A 22,116-nucleotide genomic window follows, 5' to 3' on the forward strand; every position below is an offset into this window, starting at 1 on the left:
TTCCCAGTGTTATATCTTATTTTCCTGTGTAATATCCTAGTTCTAAGTCTTATATTATATTTCTCAGTGTTGTATCCTAGTTCCCAGTGTTTTCAGTGTTATATTCTAATTCCCAGTGTTATATCCTAGTTCCCAGTGTTGTCAGTGTTATATCCTAGTTCTCAGTGTTGTCAGTGTTATATCCTAGTTCCCAGTGTTATAACCTAGTTTTCAATGTTATGTCCTAGTTCCCAGTGGTTCAGTGTTATATCCCAGTTCTCATTGATATATCCTAGTTCTCATTGATATATCCTTGTTCCCAGTGTTATGTCCTAGTTAACAGTGTTATATCCTATTTCACAGTACTATATCCTAGTTCCCAGTATTATATCCTAGTTCCAAGTGTTATCAGTGCTATATCGTAGTTCTCAGTGTTATATCCTAGTTCCCAGGTTTATCAGTGTTATATTCTAGTTCCCAGTGTTATGTCCTATTAATCAGTGTTATAACCTAGTTATCAGTGTTATATCCTAGTTCCCAGTGTTACATCCTAGTTCTCAGTGTTACATCCTAGTTCTCAGTGTTCTATCCTAGTTCTCAGTGTTATATTCTACTTCTCAGTGGTATATCCTAGTTCTCAGTGTAATATTCTTATTCCTAGTGTTATATCCTAGTTCCAAGTGCTATATCGTAGTTCTCAGTGTTATATCCTAGTTCCCAGGGTTATGTCCTTTTAATCAGTGTTATATCCTAGTTCCCAGTGTTATATCCTAGTTCCCAGTGTTGTATCCGAGTTCCCAGTGTTGTATTCGAGTTCCCAGTGTTGTATTCGAGTTCCCAGTGTTGTATTCGAGTTCCCAGTGTTGTATTCGAGTTCCCAGTGTTGTATTCGAGTTCCCAGTGTTGTATTCGAGTTCCCAGTGTTGTATTCGAGTTCCCAGTGTTGTATTCGAGTTCCCAGTGTTGTATTCGAGTTCCCAGTGTTGTATTCGAGTTCCCAGTGTTGTATCCTAGTTCCCAGTGTTGTATCCTAGTTCCCAGTGTTATGTCATAGTTTCCAGTGTTATGTCATAGTTTCCAGTGTTATGTCATAGTTTCCAGTGTTATGTCATAGTTTCCAGTGTTATCAGTGTTATATCCTAGTTCCCAGTGTTATATCCTAGTTCTCAGTGTTATGTCATAGTTCCCAGTGTTCTCAGTGTTATGTCATAGTTCCCAGTGTTATCAGTGTTATATCCTAGTTCTCAGTGTTATATCCTAGTTCTGTGTTATGTCATAGTTTCCAGTGTTATCAGTGTTATATCCTAGTTCCCAGAGTTATATCCTAGTTCTCAGTGTTATGTCATAGTTTCCAGTGTTCTCAGTGTTATATCCTAGTTCTCAGTGTTATATCCTAGTTCTCAGTGTTATATCCTAGTTCCCAGAGTTATATCCTAGTTCCCAGAGTTATATCCTAGTTCTCAGTGTTATGTCATAGTTTCCAGTGTTATCAGTGTTATATCCTAGTTCCCAGTGTTATATCCTAGTTCTCAGTGTTATGTCATAGTTCCCAGTGTTCTCAGTGTTATATCCTAGTTCTCAGTGTTATATCCTAGTTCGCAGTGTTATGTCATAGTTCCCAGTGTTATCAGTGTTATATCCTAGTTCCCAGTGTTCTCAGTGTTATATCCTAGTTCCCAGTGTTATATCCTAGTTCTCAGTGTTATGTCATAGTTTCCAGTGTTATCAGTGTTATATCCTAGTTCCCAGTGTTATATCCTAGTTCTCAGTGTTATGTCATAGTTCCCAGTATTCTCAGTGTTATATCCTAGTTCTCAGTGTTATATCCTAGTTCTCAGTGTTATGTCATAGTTTCCAGTGTTCTCAGTGTTATATCCTAGTTCCCAGTGTTCTCAGTGTTATATCCTAGTTCTCAGTGTTATGTCATAGTTCTCAGTGTTATATCCTAGTTCCCAGTGTTATATCCTAGTTCTCAGTGTTATGTCATAGTTCCCAGTGTTCTCAGTGTTATATCCTAGTTCCCAGTGTTCTCAGTGTTATATCCTAGTTCTTAGTGTTATCAGTGTTATATCCTAGTTCCCAGTTTTATATCCTATTTTTCAGTGTTATATGCTTGTTCTCAGTGTTATATCCTAGTTCCCAGTGTTGACTGAAGTACCTAGTGCTAATGGAATAAAACAAGTCATGTTCAATCAGAAGAATGTTATTTAGGGATCTGTCCCAAATGGCACCCTTATTCTTTATGGAGTGCACTTCCAACCAGAGCCCTATGGGCCCTTTATAGTACAGTAGTGGGCCATTTGGAACAGAACCAGGGTCTCTATTGTCTGTCATTTGGAATGCTATCTGTATCAACACTGATTCAAATATACACAACAACAAAGACATGTTGATTATGGTATCCTCTCTGGTCTCTTGGTTTCTGGCTCCTGATCACTGCATTGGGATATCAATATTGATGCCTATGTGCACAAACACAAACAGAAGCACTGTCGTCTGATTCAGCTCAGAGACAACATGAGGACTGCACACACAGCCTGTGTAATAGCTGTCCACCTGGGCTCCCACCTTCCTGTTCTTCTGTACCATCAGTATAATGGTGTTCTGTGAAGCATAGCGAAGCTGCACCTGCCTTTTCTTATGGTGGCTCACATAAGTGCATTCACTGGGACAGGCTGCTGGGGTTGACGCACGCACTCACACACACGCACTCACTCACACGCACTCACTCACACACACTCACACGCACTCACACACACACACTCACACACACGCACTCACACACACGTGCGGGATACACCTTTATTTTTTATTTTTTATTTTACCTTTATTTAACCAGGCAAGTCAGTTAAGAACAAATTCTTATTTTCAATGACAGCCTGGGAACAGTGGGTTAACTGCCTGTTCAGGGGCAGAACGACAGATTTGTACCTTGTCAGCTCGGGGGTTTGAACTCACAACCTTCCGGTTACTAGTCCAACGCTCTAACCACTAGGCTACCCTGCCGCCCCTACGGCACAGTATCATCATTCCGAGATGAAGCACCCATAGGTTAGATAGAGGTATGTATTCTAATGATCTTCTCAAGTCACTGACAGAGAGGAGGGGAGTGAGGTTCACTTGCAATGGAATATTAATAAACCATCCAGCACTGTCACATAACAGATTCACAAGTATCAAGGATTCAACCCATTGAAAAGAAGAGACCAATTTAGCCAATATCATTGTAATAGAATGTTATACGATAAACCAGAACAGTCATAGAGAGCCTGTGCTCTGCCTGGTGCACCCGTTAGGCAGTTGAAATGAGTGACTGAAGACTGACCATCAAGTATTATCAAATCTGCTTTATTTGCCGTTCTCAACATGACGTGAACTACGGAGGCCTCAGAGGATCAATGGTAATCACATAACACAGGGCCCATGGCCACCAAGTTTCCAATAGCATATCCTTACAGCAGTGTTTTGAGACTTTGTTTAAGAAAACAGAACAGCCACTTTAGTAGAGAGACTTACAACTGGGTCCTGACTAAATGATTTATCTGAGGTAGCAGCGCAACAGACAAGCCCTTCAAGGTGTTCATGGATTATGGAAAGCTGATGACACAGTTTGACAAAAGCTTCAAGAAATAAACTCTGCTCTGTAACAACATTTGGATATCGGAAGATTTCTCTTATTGCTGTGTTGTTGTTGTGACACCAGAGAGATATACAGCGGTGTGGGTATGTGTCAACAGGACAGCCATAGAGAAATGAGCTGAGAAGACAAACACATCTCTGACTGACAGCCAGGTGAGAGAGGAGAGAGAGAGAGAGAGAGAGCACAAGAAAGAAAGAAAGAGAAAGGAGAGAGAGTGAGGGAGAAAGAGAGATATATATATATATATATATATATATATATATATATATATATATATATATATATATATATATATATATATATATATATATATATATATATATATATATATAGAGAGAGTGAGCACAAGGAGAAAAGAGAGAGAGAGGGAGGAAGAGGGAGAGAGAGAGAGAGTGTGAGCACAAGAAAGAAAGAGGGAGGAAGAGGGAGAGAGAGAGTGTGAGCACAAGAAAGAAAGAGAAATGAGAGAGAGAGGGAGGAAGAGAGAGAGAGAGAGTATTACTAGTTATTGACTGGTCGGTCTGTGAGACTGATGTGTTATGAAGACAGATGGGTCTGGAATGAACTCACTAACACAAGGACAAAGAGACAGATACACTAACAAAAGCCATGCAGCACAGTGAACGTCCTTGAGCTGAAGGAAGGCACTGACTCCACCAGACACACAGACAGAGAAGATGCAGGGGTACCAACTATGAGCTGAATATGCCCAAATATAATGCAGTATCCTGCATCTTTCTGAACCACAGACTGGATCACAGTCCAGGAAAAGAAGGTGCTCCCTATGTCCATACAGCTGTCTCTGTAGGAGAACCCTTTTTGGTTATAAAGTTAAAACCTTTTCACCCATCGGAGAACCATCAAACCATTCTAAATGGTAAGAGTGTTGAACAAACAATACTGTTGTCTATAAGGTCGGAACCTTACTAGTAGGCTCAGGGCCCCAGGTGTAGTCAGTGGGGGATGGAGGCTCATGGCACCAGGTGTAGTCAGTGGGGGATGGAGGCTCAGGGCCACAGGTGCAGTCAGTGGGGGATGGAGGCTCATGGCCCCAGGTGTAGTCAGTGGGGGATGGAGGCTCAGGCCCCCAGGTGTAGTCAGTGGGGGATGGAGGCTCTGGCCCCCAGGTGTAGTCAGTGGGGGATGGAGGCTCAGGCCCCCAGGTGTAGTCAATGGGGGATGGAGGCTCAGGCCCCCAGGTGTAGTCAGTGGGCCCCCAGGTGCAATCAGTGGGGAATGGAGGCTCAGGCCTCCAGGTGCAGTCAGTGGGGGATGGAGGCTCAGGCCCCCAGGTGTAGTCAGTGGGGGATGGAGGCTCAGGCCCCCAGGTGCAGTCAGTGGGGGATGGAGGCTCAGGCCCCCAGGTGCAGTTAGTGGGATTGGAGGCTCAGGCCCCCAGGTGTAGTCAATGGGATTGGAGGCTCAGGCCCTCAGGTGCAGTCAGTGGGCCCTCAGGTGCAGTCAGTGGGCCCCCAGGTGCAGTCAGTGGGCCCCCAGGTGCAGTCAGTGGGGGATGGAGGCTCAGGCCCCCAGGTGTAGTCAGTGGGGGATGGAGGCTCAGGCCCCCAGGTGTAGTCAGTGGGGGATGGAGGCTCAGGCCCCCAGGTGCAGTCAGTGGGGGATGGAGGCTCAGGCCCCCAGGTGTAGTCAGTGGGGAATGGAGGCTCAGGCCCCCAGTTGCAGTTAGTGGGATTGGAGGCTCAGGCCCCCAGGTGTAGTCAGTGGGATTGGAGGCTCAGGCCCTCAGGTGCAGTCAGTGGGCCCCCAGGTGCAGTCAGTGGGCCCCCAGGTGCAGTCAGTGGGCCCCCAGCTGCAGTCAGTGGGCCCCCAGGTGCAGTCAGTGGGGGATGGAGGCATCTGATCTGAACACAATTGATCTAGAGCCAGAATGAATAGGCTGGGTGTCTCCACTGCATCAGGAGGAGTCCAGTGAGCCCAGTGATCATGTTACCTATTATAGGTTGCAGTTGTAATGCCCCCCCCCCCCCCAATCCTCACCTCCCCTCCTCTGTTCTCTGTCCAATTGACAGTAGCAACAGCAGCAGGTACAGACTCCCATGCTTGGAGCTTCGTGCAGCACAGCTCAGGGGACAGACAACGATGACAGGAGAGAACAGGAAGTGTGACAGAGAGAGAGAGAAAAGCAGTCTACAGTTGCATATACAGTAGACCGTGGGTTGTATTTATTTGGCACCAAACGGAAGGAAACGGCACTGAATCAGGGAGGGATTACTGTCAAAAAGAAAAGCTAATTTTGACTTTCTTTTGCAAAAGGTTTTGCTTCGGTGTGCCGTAATGAACATGACCGCGGTGTGGTGTATGGCTGGCAGATTCTCAGCACCATCACTATGGCCAAAGAGCTCTGTGCCAGGAACTCTGACATTTAACAAAGAGACCTAGGATAGATATACAGCATGTAGAACACCAAGGGCATAGATATGTGTAGTAGAACATCAAGGGCAAAGATATAGATGTAGTATAACATCAAGGGCATAGATATCATAGAGAGTACTGATTGGGGAGGTGAGCTCAAGGTTAATGTAGAAACAAGTGAGGGAATTAAGCAAATACGCATATTACCCATGTACTAATATCAACTGATGCATACACACTGTACTACACACACACACACACACACACCACACACACACACACACACACACACACACACACACACACACACACACACACACACACACACACACACACACACACACACACACACATACACACTGTAACACACACACACATACACACTGTACTACACACACACATACACACTGTACTACACACACATAAACACTGTACTACACACACATACACACTGTACTACACACACATACACACTGTACTACACACACACATACACACTGTACTACACACACTGTACTACACACACACACATACACACTGTACTACACACACATACACACTGTACTACACACTGTACTACACACACATACACACTGTACTACACACTGTACTACACACACATACACACTGTACTACACACACACATACACACTGTACTACACACACATACACACTGTACTACACACACATACACACTGTACTACACACACATACACACTGTACTACACACACATACACACTGTACTACACACACATACACACTGTACTACACACACATACACACTGTACTACACACACATACACACTGTACTACACACACATACACACTGTACTACACACACACACATGCACACTGTACTACACACACACACATGCACACTGTACTACACACACATACACACTGTACTACACACACATACACACTGTACTACACACACATTCACACTGTACTACACACACATACACACACATTTACACGCTGTACTACACACACACACACACACACACTGTACTACACACACACATACACACTGTACTACACACACATACACACTGTACTACACACACACACACACTGTACTACACACACACACACACACTGTACTACACACACACACACACACTGTACTACACACACACACACACACACACACACACACACACACACACACACTGTACTACACACACACACACGCACACACTGTACTACACACACATACACACACACACTGTACTACACACATACACACATACACACTGTACTACACACACACATACACACTGTACTACACACACATACACACTGTACTACACACACATTCACACTGTACTACACACACATACACACTGTACTACACACACATACACACTGTACTACACACACATACACACACACATGCACACTGTACCACACACATACACACTGTACTACACACACATACACACTGTACTACACACACATACACACACATTTACACGCTGTACTACACACACACACACACTGTACTACACACACATACACACTGTACTACACACACATACACACTGTACTACACACACACACACACTGTACTACACACACACACACACACTGTACTACACACACACACACACACACACTGTACTACACACACATACACACATACACACTGTACTACACACACATACACACATACACACTGTACTACACACATACACACAGTACTACACACATACACACATACACACTGTACTACACACACACATACACACTGTACTACACACACACACACACACTGTACTACACACACATACACACTGTAGTACACACACACACACACACACACACACACACTGTACTACACACACACACACACTGTACTACACACACATACACACTGTACTACACACACACACACTTCACACACACACATTTTGTTTTCTTTTTCATATCTTGTCTAATGAAATGTGTCACCCTGTCATACAGATATGTTGTCAGAGCTAAACAGTGATATCTGAATCCTGATATCAGGGAGAAATCTCAAGACCAGACGGTGCAGCAGAGGTAGTACTGCTGAAGTTCATAATGACGACATTAGCCTTTTCACCGCTAAAATGACAGAAATGTCAAAATGCTTCACAGCCAAATCACCATATCAAACAGAGCCGAATTTTACCCGGGAAAATGTTGAGTGTCTCGACACAAAACTGTAAGATATGCAAGACAAACAATCCTTTGGTGCGGCAGGGAGCCTAGTGGTTAGAGCGTTGGACTAGGAACCGAAAGGTTGCAAGATCGAATCCCCGAGCTGACAAGGTAGGACATCTGTCGTTCTGCCCCTGAACAAGGTAGTTAACTCACTGTTCCTAGGCTGTCATTGAAAATAGGAATTTGTTCTTGACTGACTTGCCTAGTTCAATAAAGGTTCAAACATATTTTTTCTAAAATAATGAACAAAACAGTTGAGATGCAATCGACAACAAAATGAGTCTGATTGTTGAGCCTCATCCATGATGAGATTTCACAGGCCGTAATGAAAACCCTTCAGGTCCAGCATCTCAGAGGTGTATCATCACCCTGTAAGAGCCCTTTGTTCCCAGCCTACATAGCACAGTATTCCCTATATAGTGCACTACTTTTGATCAGAGCCCTATGGGCGTACTCCCACTATGTAGAGAAAAGGGTATCATTTTGGATGCAAACTTTCAATCTGGTCCATTTGCACCACACAACACCATACTGATCTCCTCACAGAACCTCACACATACACAGCGTGAAAGCTATTATAGACCTAACACACTAGGCTTTTACATATTCATGATAAATCCCTGTCAGCTATTTAGGTTGCATTAGTGTGATACATGTTTCATAATCTAATGGCAATAATGAAATTAATGTACTACTATATAGGTGATCAATATAGAAGGGAGTATAACTGAGTATTATAGAATAGAAACGTGATGAGTAGAGTCAGCCCATTCTACCCTTCTATATGAGAAGCAGAACTAATTGTCACATCATCAAGCAGAAAGTTCCGCGTACAGATCAGAGCAATTAGTCTGGAGTGAGACAGCTGTAGTTAGAGGGTTAATGATGCTCTTAACACATGTTATGTCTCAACCTCATTTAGCTGGGCCTACACATACACACACACACACACACACATATCCCCTCTTTCAGAAAGGAGAATAAACCAATACTCAGATGGTACATTACAGCTAGAGACAGAACACATATCAGTCAGATATAACATGTTCACCAGACATTAAATATGCATTATGATGACACACACACACACACCTCAGACGTCAAAACTCCCTATAATCATTACTGTCTCCTTGAAAAACATGCCTGGCGGGGTGCGGAGGAGAGGAGCAGAGGAGTGGAACAGAGGAGAGTAGCAGAGGAGAGTAAAAGAGGAGTGGAGGAGAGGAGTGGAACAGAGGAGAGTAACAGAGGAGTGGAGAAGAGGAGTGGAGGAGAGGAGGAGTGGAGAGGAGGAGTGGAGAGGAGGAGAGTAACAGAGGAGAGGAGCAGAGGAGTGGAACAGAGGAGAGGAGTAGAGGAGTGGAGGAGAAGAGCAGAGGTGAGAAGCGGAGGGGAGGAGTGGAGAGAAGTGGAGGAGAGAAGGGGAGGTAGGAGCGGAGGGGAGGAGGGGAGAAGAAGAGCAGAGGAGTGGAGGAGAAGAGCAGAGGAGAGAAGCGGAGGGGAGGAGTGGAGGAGAGAAGCAGAGGTGGGGGAGGAGCGGAGAAGAAGAGCAGAGGAGAGGAGGGGAGGAGAGGAGAGGTGGAGTGGAGAAGAGTAGGGGGAGCGGAGAAGAGGAAGAGGAGAGGAGTGGAGGAGAGGAGCGGAGACGAAGAGCAGAGGAGAGGAGCAGAGGAGAGAAGCAGAGAGGAGTGGAGAGGAGTGGAGGAGAGGAGCGGAGACGAAGAGCAGAGGAGAGGAGCAGAGGAGAGAAGCAGAGAGGAGTGGAGAAGAGGGAGAGGAGAGGAGTGGAGGAGAGGAGCGGAGACGAAGAGCAGAGGAGCGGAGACGAAGAGCAGAGGAGAGGAGCAGAGAGGAGTGGAGAAGGAGGGGGAGCGGAGAAGACGGAGCGTTGAGGAGAGGAGTGGTGGAGAGGAGGGGGAGCGGAGAAGAGGGGGAGCGGAGAAGACGGAGCGTTGAGGAGAGGAGTGGTGGAGAGGAGCAGAGAGAAGTGGAGTGTGGGAGTGAAGAAGAGGAGGGGGAGTGGAGAAGAAGAGCAGAGGAGAGGAGAAGAGCGAAGGAGAGGAGCAGAGGAGTGGAGAAGAGGAGGGGGAGCGGAGAAGAGGGGGAGTGGAGGAGGGGATTGGAGGAGAGGAGCAGAGAGGAGTGGAGTGGGGGAGTGAAGAAGAGGAGAAGGAGTTGAGAAGAGGGAGAGGAGAGGAGTGGAGACGAAGAGCAGAGGAGCGGAGTGGAGAAGAGGGAGAGGAGTGGAGGAGAGGAGCGGAGACGAAGAGCAGAGGAGCGGAGAAGAGGAGGGGGAGTTGAGGAGAGGAGTGTAGGAGAGGAGCAGAGGAGAGGGGCGGCGGAGAGGATCAGAGGGTTGGAGGAGCGGAGAAGAAGAGCAGAGGAGAAGAGCGAAGGAGAGGATCAGAGGAGTGGAGAGGCGGAGCAGAGGAGAGGAGCGGAGGAGAGGAGAGGCGGAGAGGAGGAGAGGAGAGGAGCAGAGGAAAGGAGTGAAGAGGAGAGGCGGAGAGGAGGAGAGGGAGAGTTGAGGAGAGGAGCGGAGATGAGTGGAGTGGGGGAGTGAAGAAGAGGAGGGGGAGCGGAGAAGAGGAATAGTTGAGGAGAGGAGTGGAGGAGGGGAGCAGTACTGTAGCTAGCTCCCGTTGAATCAGCCAAGGCATGTGTTTTAAATGTAAAGTCATGTGTTTTAAATGTGTTTTAAATGTAAAGTCATGTGTTTTAAATGTAAAGTCATGTGTTTTAAATGTAAAGGCATGTGTTTTAAATGTGTTTTAAATGTAAAGTAATGTGTTTTAAATGTGTTTTAAATGTTTTAAATGTAAAGTCATGTGTTTTAAATGTGTTTTAAATGTAAAGGCATGTGTTTTAAATGTGTTTTAAATGTAAAGTCATGTGTTTTAAATGTGTTTTAAATGTAAAGTCATGTGTTTTAAATGTGTTTTAAATGTAAAGTCATGTGTTTTAAATGTAAAGTCCTGTGTTTTAAATGTGTTTTAAATGTAAAGTCATGTGTTTTAAATGTATTTTAAATGTAAAGTCATGTGTTTTAAATGTAAAGTCATGTGTTTTAAATGTGTTTTAAATGTAAAGTCATGTGTTTTAAATGTAAAGTCCTGTGTTTTAAATGTGTTTTAAATGTAAAGTCATGTGTTTTAAATGTATTTTAAATGTAAAGTCCTGTGTTTTAAATGTATTTTAAATGTAAAGGCATGTGTTTTAAATGTATTTTAAATGTAAAGTCATGTGTTTTAAATGTATTTTAAATGTAAAGTCATGTGTTTTAAATGTATTTTAAATGTAAAGTCATGTGTTTTAAATGTATTTTAAATGTAAAGTCATGTGTTTTACATGTAAAGTCATGTGTTTTAAATGTATTTTAAATGTAAAGTCATGTGTTTTAAATGTAAAGTCATGTTTTAAATGTATTTTAAATGTAAAGTCATGTGTTTTAAATGTAAAGGCATGTGTTTTAAATGTAAAGTCATGTGTTTTAAATGTATTTTAAATGTAAAGTCATGTGTTTTAAATGTAAAGTCATGTGTTTTAAATGGGTTTTAAATGTAAAGTCATGTGTTTTAAATGGGTTTTAAATGTAAAGTCATGTGTTTTAAATGTAAAGTCATGTGTTTTAAATGTATTTTAAATGTAAAGTCATGTGTTTTAAATGTAAAGTCATGTGTTTTAAATGGGTTTTAAATGTAAAGTCATGTGTTTTAAATGGGTTTTAAATGTAAAGTCATGTGTTTTAAATGTAAAGTCATGTGTTTTAAATGTATTTTAAATGTAAAGTCATGTGTTTTAAATGTAAAGTCATGTGTTTTAAATGTGTTTTAAATGTAAAGTAATGTGTTTTAAATGGGTTTTAAATGTTGAAATGTGGCCAATCCTGAGCCAGAGCACATAGCAATACATGCGCACACACACACACACACACACACACACACACACACACACACACATATTACGCACACACACACACACACACACACACACATTACGCACACACACACACGTGCACACACACACACACACACACACACACACACAGCGCAGCTAAAAGACTGACACGTATACAGTACATAACACACACAGTGTCTCTCACGACACAACACACACAACAAAATACATATTTTTGACACATGCTTCTTCCTCCTCACACTAGCAAACAGTTAACCTGCAACACACACCCACACACAGTCTATGAAACACGGTGACTTACAGTGTTTCAGTAGCAGAGCTCCAATCCCCTGCAGCAGCAGTAGAGTTAGTACAGACGGACTAGCAGCAGTAGAGTTAGTACAGACGGACTAGCAGCAGTAGAGTTAGTACAGACGGACTAGCAGCAGTAGAGTTAGTACAGACCGACTAGCAGCAGTAGAGTTAGTACAGACGGACTAGCAGCAGTAGAGTTAGTACAGACCGACTAGCAGCAGTAGAGTTAGTACAGACGGACTAGCAGCAGTAGAGTTAGTACAGACGGACTGGCAGCAGTAGAGTTAGTACAGACGGACTGGCAGCAGTAGAGTTAGTACAGACGGACTAGCAGCAGTAGAGTTAGTACAGACGGACTAGCAGCAGTAGAGTTAGTACAGACCGACTAGCAGCAGTAGAGTTAGTACAGACCGACTAGCAGCAGTAGAGTTAGTACAGACCGACTAGCAGCAGTAGAGTTAGTACAGACGGACTAGCAGCAGTAGAGTTAGTACAGACGGACTAGCAGCAGTAGAGTTAGTACAGACGGACTAGCAGCAGTAGAGTTAGTACAGACGGACTAGCAGCAGTAGAGTTAGTACAGACGGACTAGCAGCAGTAGAGTTAGTACAGGCGGACTAGCAGAGAGACTGGAAGGAAGGCTTCTGTCTCCCCTCACCCACATGTGGACTATGAGACTAGAATACTAAACCATGCTGAAGAGGATACGAGAGGACAGGAGAGGACAGGAGAGGATAGGAGAGGATACGAGAGGACAGGAGAGGATAGGAGAGGATAGGAGAGGATAGGAGAGGACAGGAGAGAAGAGGAGAGGACAGGAGAGGAGAGGTCAGGATAGGAGAGGACAGGAGAGGAGAAGACAGGATAGGAGAGGAAAGGAGAGAAGAGGAGAGGACATGATGGGAGAGAAGAGGACAGGAGAGAGCTGAAGCATGGTCATGTCATGTGACCAAACACATCTTAATGCTTCCAACACAACACACTTTGACCTCTCCTGTTATCTGTCTGCCATGTCTGGCAAATAGATGCTTTTGATTATTACTATAATCATAATAATCCATAGGCTACATTTTTGCTGGTATATGGTACCTTCAGGTGTTTGGAAATTGCTCCCAAGGATGAAGCAGACTTGTAGAGGTCTACAATTTCTGATTTTATAACACTTCAATAACACTACGACAGATAGCTTGAGCGTTGTGGAGACGTTGAGTGGATGAGACTATGATAAATAAATCAAGTTTTGAAGAATGCCTGATGATACAACAGAAACATTTGACCTCCCCAAAAATATCAAGACGCAGAGGAAAACGACAACAACTCACCCAAAATCATCCTGGCTTTTCCTTCTCTCTGCTCCTATCGTTTAACAGTGCTCCCTCGTTTCCCCGTCTCTCCCGTCTCTCCGAAGGGACAATGGCTCCAAATTGTTTTCTTATTTTCACCGCTCGTCTCTCTCTCTCTCTCTCTCTCTCTCTCTCTCTCTCTCTCTCTCTCTCTCTCTCAGCGGAGACTGCTACTACCACCTGCTACCACTGCACACGCTGTCTGTCTGTCCCTCGCTTTGCCTTGCCTTGCGTCCGCCCTCACCAGGTGATTAACAGTATGTGAGGAGGAGGAGGGGGAGGAGGAGGGGGGGGGGGGGGGGGGGTAATGCTGGTGCAGTTGTGCTGCCTGTCTGTCTCAGATAAGCCTCGGGGTTGGGGTGAGTCAGAAACAAGAGGGAGGGGGAGCTACTGGCCAAAGTTGAACTACCTAATGACAGAATGAAGTCTAACTCCCCAATCACAGAATGAAAAGCAGCTTCATCTAGATCTTCTACTCCAGAGAAGCCAGAAAATGTGATGGTCTCCAACACAGCTGACAAGCCTTATCTGTTCAGTGGGAACATTTCTGAGATGGGAATGCCTTGGTGTCAAACTGGTCTCTCTCTCTCTCTCTCTCTCTCTCTCTCTCTCTTCTTATTTTTGGGGTTGTGTATAATCTAAAGGAACCTTACATGTCTGTGCTAAGTGTGCTCTGATTGGTGGCAGCCTCGACCAATGGGAGCAGCAGCAAGCATTTGTCATCATGCAGAGTGTAAGTCATGAAGGAGACAGCACTGGACTAATAATGTATGTGTGTGTCCCACTCTATCTCCGCCCCCACCCCTCTCTCCTCACTCCTCCGCCCAGTGGAATGAACAGCATCGTGTGTCGGCTTGCGTCCGTCGCATTCTCTCATCGTTTATCGCCCCTGCCCCTCATTCCTCTGTTCTTTGACTCCATGACTCCTCTACGCGTTCTGTCACCCTGCTCTATTGCCATCAAAGGACAGGATTTGGATGGAGGGACAGAAAAAGGGGAGGATGGGTAAAAAAGAGATGGAATAGAAATTGACAGAGCAAGGAGGGGCAGAGATTAAACTAAAAGGCAAACAGACAGAGGGATGTAGAGACGTGGAGTGACGAGAGGAGAGGACTGGGAGCAACGAGACAGAGAGGAGAGGACTAGGAGCAACGAGACAAAGAGAAGAGAGGAGAGGACTAGGAACAACGAGACAGAGAGACAAGAGAGGAGAGGACTCTGGGTGCAACGAGACAGAGAGACAAGAGAGGAGAGGACCGGGAGCAACGAGACAGAGAGACGAGAGGAGAGGACTCTGGGAGCAACGAGACAAGAGAGGAGAGGACTGGGAGCAACGAGACAGAGAGACAAGCGAGGAGAGGACTGGGAGCAACGAGACAGAGAGACAAGAGAGGAGAGGACCGGGAGCAACGAGACAGAGAGACAAGAGAGGAGAGGACCGGGAGCAACGAGACAGAGAGACAAGAGAGGAGAGGACTGGGAGCAACGAGACAGAGAGACAAGAGAGGAGAGGACCGGGAGCAACGAGACAGAGAGACAAGAGAGGAGAGGACTGGGAGCAACGAGACAGAGAGGAGAGGACCGGGAGCAACGAGACAGAGAGACAAGAGAGGAGAGGACTGGGAGCAACGAGACAAGAGAGGAGAGGACCGGGAGCAACGAGACAGAGAGACAAGAGAGGAGAGGACTGGGAGCAACGAGACAGAGAGACAAGAGAGGAGAGGACTGGGAGCAACGAGACAGAGAGACAAGAGACGAGAGGACTGGGAGCAACGAGACAGAGAGACAAGAGAGGAGAGGACTGGGAGCAACGAGACAGAGAGACAAGAGAGGAGAGGACTGGGAGCAACGAGACGGAGAGACAAGAGAGTAGAGGACTGGGAGCAACGAGACAGAGAGAAGAGAGGAGAGGACTGGGAGCAACGAGACGGAGAGACAAGAGAGGAGAGGACTGGGAGCAACGAGACAGAGACAAGAGAGTAGAGGACTGGGAGCAACGAGACAGAGAGAAGAGAGGAGAGGACTGGGAGCAACGAGACAGAGACAAGAGAGGAGAGGACTGGGAGCAACGAGACAAGAGAGGAGAGGACCGGGAGCAACGAGACAGAGAGACAAGAGAGTAGAGGACTGGGAGCAACGAGACAAGAGAGGAGAGGACCGGGAGCAACGAGACAAGAGAGGAGAGGACTGGGAGCAACGAGACAAGAGAGGAGAGGACCGGGAGCAACGAGACAAGAGAGGAGAGGACCGGGAGCAACGAGACAAGAGAGGAGAGGACTGGGAGCAACGAGACAAGAGAGGAGAGGACCGGGAGCAACGAGACAGAGAGACAAGAGAGTAGAGGACTGGGAGCAACGAGACAGAGAGACAAGAGAGGAGAGGACCGGGAGCAACGAGACAGAGAGACAAGAGAGGAGAGGACTGGGAGCAACGAGACAGAGAGACAAGAGAGGAGAGGACTGGGAGCAACGAGACAGAGAGACAAGAGAGGAGAGGACCGGGAGCAACGAGACAGAGAGACAAGAGAGGAGAGGACCGGGAGCAACGAGACAGAGAGACAAGAGAGTAGAGGACTGGGAGCAACGAGAGGAGAGGCAGAGATTAAAACATGCTGCTTGTGGATGAAACAAAACCAAGTCATCTAAATAATCTATCCTGCTTTGCAGTCTGTCTATGCAGTCTGTCTATGCAGTCTATCTATGCAGTCTGTCTATGCAGTCTGTCTATGCAGTCTGTCTATGCAGTCTGTCTATGCAGTCTATCTATGCAATCTGTCTATGCAGTCTGTCTATGCAGTCTGTCTATGCAGTCTGTCTATGCAGTCTGTCTATGCAGTCTTCCTTAGCTCACCCCTTACTCAACAACTGAAACTGAAAGAAGGAGAGTCACGGGCTTGAAGAGAGGGAGAAAGAGCCAGAGAGACCTATTCAGAAGCACAAAGCCATGATGCCATTGAGAAGCGGACTGGCGGTTAAAAAGGGACAGATCAGTCAAAAACAAGGGCTTAACAAAACTGTCAAAAAATGCATCCCCTTGGGGACAGAGCACACAGTGGCAAACACACAGTGGTAAACACATAGACACACACTGAAACACGTGGCCTAGGGCTAGCTAGAGAAACAGAGAGACAAGAGACTTGCCTGCCTGCCTGCCTGCCTGCCTGCCTGCCTGCATGCCTGCCTGTCTGTCTGTCCCTCTCTCCTTGTCTCAGTCTCTCTCTTCCTCTCCTTCCCTCTGTCCCCCTCTCCCTCTTCTCATGTCCTCTCCCTCCCTCTTCTCACGTCTCTCTCTTCCTCTCCTTCCCTCTCTCCCTCCCCCACTCTCTCCCTCCTTCTCTCCGGCTCGGGCAGTGAGTATGAGTCAGAGAGATGTTGGAGTGAATACTAAAGAGTCTGCCGGCATCTCTAATGCCTTACTGCTGCACTACACAGCACACACACACACACACACACACACACACACACACACACACACACACACACACACACACACACAGCGTTGTATGTAAACACACACACAGATTAGGAGCCACACATTTTATATATAAACACACAGCTCATACTCCACCTCAAGGCAAAGACTCTCACGCACACCAGCATCTTTTAACATATGACTAACATACAGTATGTAAGCTCATGTAAATATCCCAACAAACCACTAGTACCACATTGAGCCTTACCATGTCAGCTCTAAGCATAGCCTGCTAACGAAACCCCAACATAAAGGAAACCCCAACATAAAGTGTCTTAATGGGACGTTGGGTCACCACGAGCCACCAGAACAGCTTCAATGTGCCTTGACATAGATTCTCCAAATGTCTGGAACTCTATTGGAGAGATGCGACACCGTTCTTCCGAGAGAAGTTCCATCATTTGGTGTTTTGTTCGTGGTGGTGGAAAACGCTGTCTTAGGGAACGCTCCAGATCGTAGGGGCCGCTCCAGATCTTAGGGCCGCTCCAGATCTTAGGGGCCGCTCCAGATCGTAGGGGCCGCTCCAGATCGTAGGGGCCGCTCCAGATCGTAGGGTTCCTCTATCTGTGACATGCTGCTGTGTACAAAGTACAGTGTGGGAAAATCCATTATCTGCAACAGTTTAAGTTCTGGCCTATAGAGACACAGAGATTGGAAATGGAACTTGATCCCAGCTATGCAATGGGTGTCCATATTGAGATCCCTGGGTCCAGTCTTAGTGTATGTGAGATCTGGCCAGTCAATCTGGCACAAAGATCTGGCCAGTCAATCTGGCCCTTCCTGCAATTCTCAGGATGGTGATTCCCTGTCCCTGTCCCTGTAACTGTGTCTATAACTGCGTCCCAAATGCAGTCCCATTTCCTATATAGTACATTACTTTTGACCAAGGCCCCCATAGGGGCCCATAGGTCCACTATGAAGGGAATATGGTGCCATCTGTGACAAAGACTATGACAGCAGAAGAGGGCAGATAATGTTTCCTCATTAGTACTGTTGCTATCAATAATTCAACTACAGGTCTTGTTGGGTTCAATGGTCCGGACGCTAATGTGTAGGGGCCCCTGCCTGGCCTTGCCTTGGCCTTGCCTTGGCCTTGCCTTGGCCTTGCCTTGCCTTGCCTGGCCTTGCCTTGCCTGGCCTGGCCTGCCTTTAATGGATGTCATGAAGAGGGGGTGAAATAGGAGCGTGGGGATCCTATGTCACATCACGCATGGGTGGGAGGAGGGGGTGGAGTAGGGATTTGATAGAAAATGGTCGGTCTGCTATGTCATGCCCATACAGCAATCAGTCTGAACGGATAGGTCCCCAGTCTGAACGGAGAGGTCCTCAGTCTGAACGGAGAGGTCCTCAGTCTGAACGGAGAGGTTCTCGGTCTGAACGGAGAGGTTCTCGGTCTGAACGGATAGATCCTTAGTCTGAACGGAGAGGTCCTCAGTCTGAACGGAGAGGTCCCCAGTCTGAACGGAGAGGTCCCCAGTCTGAACGGAGAGGTCCCCAGTCTAAACGGAGAGGTCCCCAGTCTGAACGGAGAGGTCCCCAGTCTGAACGGAGAGGTCCCCAGTCTGAACGGAGAGGTCCCCAGTCTGAACGGAGAGGTCCCCAGTCTGAACGGATAGATCCCCAGTCTGAACGGAGAGGTCCCCAGTCTGAACGGAGAGGTCCCCAGTCTGAACGGAGAGGTCCCCAGTCTGAACGGATAGATCCTCAGTCTGAACGGAGAGGTCCCCAGTCTGAACGGAGAGGTCCTCAGTCTGAACGGATAGGTCCCCAGTCTGAACGGAGAGGTCCCCAGTCTGAACGGAGAGGTCCCCAGTCTGAACGGAGAGGTCCTCAGTCTGAACGGAGAGGTCCTCAATCTGAACGGAGAGGTCCTCAGTCTGACGGATAGGTCCACTTACTAATATTGCCCTCAGCAGTTATCCACTGACTAATACTGGCCTCAGCAGCTATCCATTGACTAATACTGCCCTCAGCAACTATCCACTGACTACTACTGCCCTCAGCAACTATCCATTGACTAATACTGCCCTCAGCAGCTATCCATTGACTAATACTGCCCTCAGCAACTATCCATTGACTAATACTGCCCTCAGCAGCTATCCATTGACTAATACTGCCCTCAGCAACTATCCATTGACTAATACTGCCCTCAGCAACTATCCATTGACTAATACTGCCCTCAGCAGCTATCCATTGACTAATACTGCCCTCAGCAACTATCCACTGACTAATACTGCCTTTAGCAGCTATCCACTGACTAATACTGCCCTCAGCAGCTATCCACTGACTAATACTGGCCTCAGCAACTATCCACTGACTAATAATGCCCTCAGCAACTATCCACTGACTAATACTGCCCTCAGCAGCTATCCATTGACTAATACTGCCCTCAGCAACTATCCACTGACTAATACTGCCCTCAGCAGCTATCCACTGACTAATACTGCCCTCAGCAGCTATCCACTGACTAATACTGCCCTCAGCAGCTATCCACTGACTAATACTGCCCTCAGCAACTATCCACTGACTAATACTGCCCTCAGCAACTATCCACTGACTAATACTGCCCTCAGCAGCTATCCACTAACTAATACTGCCCTCAGCAACTATCCACTGACTAATACTGCCCTCAGCAGCTATCCACTGACTAATACTGCCCTCAGCAACTATCCACTGACTAATACTGCCCTCAGCAGCTATCCACTGACTAATAATGCCCTCAGCAACTATCCACTGACTAATACTGCCCTCAGCAGCTATCCACTGACTAATACTGCCCTCAGCAGCTATCCACTGACTAATACTGCCCTCAGCAGCTATCCATTGACTAATACTGCCCTCAGCAACTATCCACTGACTAATACTGCCCTCAGCAGCTATCCACTGACTAATACTGCCCTCAGCAGCTATCCACTGACCAATAATGCCCTCAGCAACTATCCACTGACTAATAATGCCCTCAGCAGCTATCCACTGACTAATAATGCCCTCAGCAGCTATCCACTGACTAATACTGCCCTCAGCAGTTATCCACTGACTAATACTGGCCTCAGCAACTTTCCACTGACTAATACTGCCCTCAGCAACTATCCACTGACTAATAATGCCCTCAGCAGCTATCCACTGACTAATAATGCCCTCAGCAGCTATCCACTGACTAATAATGCCCTCAGCAGCTATCTACTGACTAATAATGGGCTCAGCAACTATCCACTGACTAATACTGCCCTCAGCAGCTATCCACTGACTAATAATGCCCTCAGCAACTATCCACTGACTAATAATGCCCTCAGCAACTATCCACTGACTAATAATGCCCTCAGCAACTATCCACTGACTAATAATGCCCTCAGCAACTATCCACTGACTAATAATGGGCTCAGCAACTATCCACTGACTAATAATGGGCTCAGCAACTATCCACTGGCTAATAATGGGCTCAGCAACTATCCACTGACTAATACTGCCCTCAGCAGCTATCCATTGACTAATACTGCCCTCAGCAACTATCCATTTACTAATACTGCCCTCAGCAACTATCCACTGACTAATACTGCCCTCAGCAACTATCCATTGACTAATACTGCCCTCAGCAGCTATCCATTGACTAATACTGCCCTCAGCAGCTATCCACTGACTAATACTGCCCTCAGCAGCTATCCATTGACTAATACTGCCCTCAGCAACTATCCATTGACTAATACTGCCCTCAGCAACTATCCACTGACTAATACTGCCCTCAGCAGCTATCCACTGACTAATACTGCCCTCAGCAACTATCCACTGACTAATACTGCCCTCAGCAACTATCTATTTACTAATACTGCCCTCAGCAACTATCCACTGACTAATACTGCCCTCAGCAACTATCCATTGACTAATACTGCCCTCAGCAGCTATCCATTGACTAATACTGCCCTCAGCAGCTATCCACTGACTAATACTGCCCTCAGCAGCTATCCATTGACTAATACTTCCCTCAGCAGCTATCCATTGACTAATACTGCCCTCAGCAGCTATCCACTGACTAATACTGCCCTCAGCAGCTATCCACTGACTAATACTGCCCTCAGCAACTATCCATTGACTAATACTGCCCTCAGCAGCTATCCACTGACTAATAATGCCCTCAGCAGCTATCCACTGACTAATACTGCCCTCAGCAGCTATCCACTGACTAATACTGCCCTCAGCAACTATCCACTGACTAATACTGCCCTCAGCAGCTATCCATTGACTAATACTGCCCTCAGCAACTATCCACTGACTAATACTGCCCTCAGCAGCTATCCACTGACTAATACTGCCCTCAGCAACTATCCACTGACTAATAATGCCCTCAGCAGCTATCCACTGACTAATACTGCCCTCAGCAACTATCCACTGACTAATAATGCCCTCAGCAACTATCCACTGACTAATACTGCCCTCAGCAACTATCCACTGACTAATAATGCCCTCAGCAACTATCCACTGACTAATACTGCCCTCAGCAACTATCCACTGACTAATAATGCCCTCAGCAACTATCCACTGACTAATACTGCCCTCAGCAGCTATCCACTGACTAATAATGCCCTCAGCAACTATCCACTGACTAATACTGCCCTCAGCAACTATCCACTGACTAATAATGCCCTCAGCCATAGCTAATGGCTTTAAACTTGAAACTTCGGCTGAGTTTTGGACCAGTACCACTACAAAAAGCAAAATGTTTGGTCAACTGAAAATTGCACTGCAAAAATGACCTTATTGCTAATGAGACAAGTATTATTAGCAAGCATTACAAAATAGAATTTTTGTACAGTGATTACCTAAACTATTTTCATTTTGGGGGTGTTATTAGCGTGGCAGACCTTGGTGCAAAAGTTATTTTTCTTTCAAACACTGGAACCAATGGAATAGTCCCA

The 22,116-nt window shown here is 46.2% G+C and overlaps 1 protein-coding gene across 1 annotated transcript in view; it reads right to left on the minus strand.

Moving 5' to 3' along the window:
• Window positions 1-13,979, minus strand: part of LOC110531240 (zinc finger protein 385A-like) — a 202,461-nt gene extending 188,482 nt beyond the window's left edge. Inside the window, exon 1 of the mRNA XM_036988730.1 lies at window positions 13,715-13,979. Within this exon, the coding sequence (XP_036844625.1) occupies window positions 13,715-13,724 (10 nt within the window). The 5' untranslated portion in view covers window positions 13,725-13,979. The remainder of the gene's footprint in view (window positions 1-13,714) is intronic.
• Between the last annotated feature and the right edge of the window lie 8,137 nt (window positions 13,980-22,116).

The sequence above is a fragment of the Oncorhynchus mykiss genome, chromosome 9 (genome assembly GCF_013265735.2).
Source record: "Oncorhynchus mykiss isolate Arlee chromosome 9, USDA_OmykA_1.1, whole genome shotgun sequence".
Taxonomy (NCBI): Eukaryota; Metazoa; Chordata; class Actinopteri; order Salmoniformes; family Salmonidae; genus Oncorhynchus; species Oncorhynchus mykiss.